The following is a 5,498-nucleotide window of genomic DNA, read 5'->3' as shown; positions in this document are numbered from 1 at the left end:
TACTTTTTGAAAAAAAAAAATGTTATACTCATATTTGATAAAATAAATTAGTAGGGTGTTCTCAATTGAAATTTTAATGAATTTTAAAAATATTATAATTTAGGTGTCGTCATTTGAGATTTTCATTATTCTCAATAAGTGAATTTATAAGAATTTCACTAATAAAAGATTTCAAGAGATTGATTTCAAATTAAAGATATGCATAATAAGTTCTTTTAAAACTTCACCATTTTTAATGGATTCTTATGGATTACGTGAAATTATATTCAAATTCATGAAATTTATCATAATTTAAATTTGAAGTTTTAAGACGAATATTTGTGATTGGTCAGTCTGATATATATTTAAAAAATTGTTTGACTAATATGTCCAAATCGAAAAACGTTAACATTGTACCAAAAACAAAAGACAAACAATAACGTACGCATGCAAACATTGATAGTGCATTTCACTAAAATAATTATTGAATAACATGTCCTAGCAGATTAAAAAAAAAAAAAGAAAAATCTTTTGAATAGTAGCATGGGTCATTCGGTACAATTTTTGTTTAATGCACTCAATCTTATGTCGGGCTTGTTTTGCTTGACTTTTGAAAACTCAAAATCTATTTCTAAAATTAAGAAATTATTTTTGAATTATTTAAATAATTTTTTGAACGTGCTTTATTTGATTAAAAATAAATTTAGAAAAATTTGATCTAAAGCGACTTTTTTATAAAACTCTTCTACATAAAGGAAAAGCAGAAACTCATTATCTTTTAAAAACTCTTCTAACGCCACAAAGTACTTTCAAAAAGTTATATAAATTTCTTAATTTCATAAAAAACTTTCAATTAAGTCCTAATTGTGTTTCAACGTAGTTTTTTGTTTAACTATTTGTTCTAAAAAATAAAATTGAAACTCCCTTTTAATCATAATTCATAAGCGTTGGCACTGTACAACTTACATTCAATTCGAACGGTACACAACAAAAATAAAAGAAAATAAAAATACGTAAAGGAAAGTCATAAACACACACCTACCTACGCACCCCTTGTTCACCTGGATCTTGCCATTTCTCTCTCTAATCCTTTCTCTTTCTACCGTTATCTATTTTCACTTCTTCTGTATTTTTTATTTTTTATTTTTTCCAAAATTTCCCCTCTCGTTTCTTGGTTTTTTGTCGACTGTTTTCTGCTCATGGCTTTTAATTTGATCGATTAAATTCTGAAAAAAAAAAAAAAAAAACTTTGTAAAAAAATTTCTGGTGTGATGGGTATTTGTTTTTCGAAGAATGATAATAAGAGAGAGGCTGAAAATGTGTATGATAAGAAGATATATTTGAAGTCGAAGAAGAGTAGCTCAGGTGATTTTGCAGCATTTATTAGCAAGTTAAGTGGTGGTGGCGCGGCTGTCGCAGCCGCCGAGGAGCGGGCGCTGCACCAGATTCAGGGCAGACTTTTCTCCAATGGCGCAAACGGCATCGCCTGCTTATACACTCAGCAGGGGAAGAAAGGAACTAATCAAGACGCCATGATCATTTGGGAGGTCAGTTTGTTCGAAAATAGATTAGCTATCTATATACACATTTTTTGTATGTATTTTGTGATTAACGTTTCATGGTAGCGTTGAAAGAATAATATGAAAGCAGTGGCAATTCCTAAGATAGCATCCTGAAAGTCCATTCGGGTCAGTTTATAACTTGCCTTTGAATGTTTTCATTATAGAACTTTTGTACGAGAAGCAATACAAATGCAATATTTTGCGGTGTGTTTGATGGTCATGGTCCTTTTGGTCATATGGTTGCAAGGAAAGTTCGGGATACTCTTCCTCTCTTGCTGCGTGAAGAGTGGGAAGCCAAATCCGGTAGCAAACAAATTTCTGCCGGCGAGAAGGGGAACCATACAGGAATGATTCGTTTTGATGAGTTCATGGATGATGGTGGATTTGATTCAATTGAAGTTGACGACAATGAGAAACTCCCTGAGATGCATATGCCGCTTAAGAGGTCAATATTGAAGGCTTTCAAGTTAATGGATAAGGAACTGAAGTTGCATTCTACCATTGATTGTTTCTGTAGCGGTACAACTGCAGTTACTTTGATAATGCAGGTATGCTTTGTGTAAAAATTTTGATGTTCCCTTTGATTTCCTTGTACGGTTTCTTGTTTGTTCTACAACATCCAACAACGGAAAATGTGGCGAAATGTGTCATTTTATCTTTTTACCTTTTTAACAAAATCGGTAACCAGAGTTGTAAACAAATTGCTCGCTAGATTGAATGAAATTATTGTGCATGAAAGCATCAAATACTTGTTTTTAGGGCTGTCATATATTTTTGGCTTTTTAAGAGTCATTTCACAGATTGTATCACCATCCTTTGTGTCATCTGAGAATCATATGCTTCTATGACCTGAAACACCTGGAGTCTACAGTTGCATACTTGTGTGGTAGGAGTTTTAACCTCTGACTTACCAAACTACCTAGAATAGTGAGATCTACATGTATATTATCATTTTTTTTAATTACTTTTAAGCTGGTCACAAGCCTGGGTAAAGGAGAAGGGTTACGGTCTAGAGAATAGAAATAGCAATATAAGACCAGCAACCAATCTCCTAATTTCCTCCTCCTTATCCTAGTCTCTTCTGGCCCCCTTACATCACTCTAGCAATAGTGTTTACATATGTTGTGATTTCTGAAATATTTCATGATAAATGAGAATTGCCCACGACACGACACAGTTATCTATTGATGCTGTACGTTTATTAGTTGGTTTTTTAGGCTACAGAGGACTTAAAACATTCTTATATGGTCTTACTAAATTAGGAACATGATTTTCCAGGATCAGGATCTCATAATCGGAAACATTGGTGACTCGAGAGCAGTATTAGCAACAAGAAATAAAGACAATTCTTTGATGGCTGTGCAGTTGACTGTAGATTTGAAACCCAATCTTCCAAGTATTATTCTCTAACTTTTCTTCTCTTACTTTCATGCATACAGAGCCAGTACAGATATAAAGGATTGAGCTGTAGAAACTTGATTTTTAAGATAAGTAACATTCTGGCTTCCTGGCATGAAAAATAATAAGTAAACGGAAAGGAGAGTTCCACTTCTGTAATCACAGCAAAAAAAAAAAAAATACTCCTCTTTTCCTTTTGCAGGAGAAGCTGCAAGGATCCAGAAATGTAAGGGAAGAGTTTTCGCATTGCAAGATGAGCCAGAAGTTGCACGTGTATGGTTGCCCAATAGCAATTCACCTGGTTTGGCGATGGCCCGAGCGTTTGGTGACTTTTGTTTGAAAGATTTTGGTTTAATTTCTATCCCAGATGTTTATTACCACCACATCACTAAGGGAGACGAGTTTGTTGTTCTCGCCACTGATGGGGTATTGCTCTCACAGTTTTGTTATTAATTGATAAAAAGTTGCAATGGATAAATTTTTACCTGTGGTTTAACCCAAAACATGCTTTTCTCTATAGCTGTGTTAGGTGTATTGGAGTTGGACACGTTTGAAGGATTGCCTTAATTTGTGTATATGGTCTTTTACCCTTGGGATTTTAATGATGCCACGTGTTATTCCATATAGGTTAGGGAACAGGGAAAGTAAACAAATAAATTTACCCTCAGAAATCCTCTCTTCTATTATAGTAGAATACCCCCTGGTCTCTGGGTCACTTCTGCTTTTTAGGTCATGATGTCTTTATTGTAAGATGATTCAAGTCTGTATAGCTTCACTCTAAGCATGCTGTCTAACTTTTATTTTGACACAGGTATGGGATGTCCTCTCCAATAAGGAAGCCGTGGACATTGTGGCCTCGGCTCCTGGTCCAACAGCCGCCAGGGCTCTTGTCGACTGCGCAACTAGAGCATGGAGGCTCAAGTACCCGACATCAAAGAACGATGACTGTGCCGTTGTATGTCTCTTCCTGCAACAAGTATCCGGAGCTAATGTGTCTAAAGCACAGAATAATATCACTACAGACCTCGAAGTGGAAGCGAAGGTGCCTAAAGAAGGGGGCATTGAAGGCTCAAATATTGATGTAGCTTCTCGTACTGATCTTCCTATACGTTTAGATAACATTAAAGAGTCCAGTACTAATGTGGCTAAAGCAGAAAATAATATCACTACTAACTCGGAAGAGGAAATGAAGGTCCCTAAAGAAGGCGACACCGAGGGCTCAAATATTGACATTGTAGCTTCTCATGCTGATCTTGTTGTGCATTCAAGTATTGTTAAAGAATCGAGCGACATAGAGTCTGTAATCGAGCCAGTGGAGGAGAAGCTACCAGGAAGGATTCATGAGCAGTCAAAGAGGAGCCTAGCCGAGTGCCTTTCAATTGCAGAGGATGATGAATGGTCAGCCCTCGAAGGTGTGACCCGTGTTAATAGTCTACTTAGTCTTCCGAGGTTCTTATCTTTCGAGAAAGGATCGGTGAGTTGGAGAAAGTGGTTATGATGATGTCGACTAAAGTACAATGTGTGATTTTTGCTGTAAGATAAAGCCATTTTTCTCAGGATTGCTTCCTAAACGAATCTGACGGCAGTCAAATTTAGAACACACTGATTGTGGCTGGAAAAGTTTATGCATGTACCGTTCGAATATGTTTGTTACACTCCTAATAGGGAAATAGAAAGTATACATTTTTGTTTTATCTGTAATATTTTTCTTCCTCTTGGGATTCCGACTCTTGACGAATGTATATTGTGCTCTATCAATTGCTTGAAATCTTGGCTTGGTCATCTCAGAGGATTTCTTTAAAGTAATTGCTGGGTCATTTGATGTATCAAACTTAATGACATGATTATTGATTGGTATGCCCGATTTTATTGTACTGTGCTGAAAAGACCGAAGACGACCAAAAGTTGTAGATGGTATCACAGGATGTTATGTTAAACTGCTGGGTCGACCCAACTATATTTATGACCGGTTGAGCCAGCCCATCTTGCAGTATTGGCGATCATGGGCCCATCCAGTTCTTAATTTTAGGGCGATGAATATGAACCAGCTCACCCATTTGAACCCCTCTACAGGCATTGATATTACCCTCTCTTCTTGCCAGGATAAAGTAAGAAAAAATATTTTTTTTTTAAAACCTTTTGATTAATACAAAGACAATTTTGGAGATTTTCTAATACTAGTGCACGCCTGACTAAATAGTTGTTGGAATATAGCTTCAGATTCGACACGTTCAATTGTTGTGCTGCACTTAGAAATAGGCCAAATGTGTAGTATGATAGATCAAGATCTCCAAAAAAAATAGCAATGACATTATACAATAAGCTCAATTAGCTTCATCCTCTTCTAAACAAGATTATCAAATGCCAAGTTCATTTTACTCATGATCAGTGCATTTCAAGGATAATATGCATTACACTTTTTCCTATTTTGGTTTTCTCCTCAATGTACAACAGGATTGTGATTGTCCCACACGACACAAAAAACACACGCATCATCTTGAGATGTCCACTACGAGCTCAATAATTTTACAGTCAAACAATGATTCGTATTAGTTGAAC

The 5,498-nt window shown here is 35.8% G+C and overlaps 1 protein-coding gene across 1 annotated transcript; it reads left to right on the top strand.

The window, feature by feature from the left end:
- Window positions 1-1,012: 1,012 nt before the first annotated feature.
- On the top strand, window positions 1,013-4,726 carry LOC111377088 (probable protein phosphatase 2C 6). The gene is made up of 5 exons (XM_023000139.1): window positions 1,013-1,526; window positions 1,706-2,089; window positions 2,820-2,937; window positions 3,142-3,365; window positions 3,751-4,726. The coding sequence occupies exons 1-5, from the start codon at window positions 1,251-1,253 to the stop codon at window positions 4,435-4,437; spliced, it is 1,689 nt and encodes a 562-aa protein (XP_022855907.1). The 5' UTR covers window positions 1,013-1,250; the 3' UTR covers window positions 4,438-4,726.
- Window positions 4,727-5,498: the final 772 nt, after the last annotated feature.

Source organism: Olea europaea, unplaced genomic scaffold (assembly GCF_002742605.1).
Source record: "Olea europaea var. sylvestris unplaced genomic scaffold, O_europaea_v1 scaffold1603, whole genome shotgun sequence".
Lineage (NCBI taxonomy): Eukaryota > Viridiplantae > Streptophyta > Magnoliopsida > Lamiales > Oleaceae > Olea > Olea europaea.
This window is presented reverse-complemented; position numbering and strand designations above follow the sequence as displayed.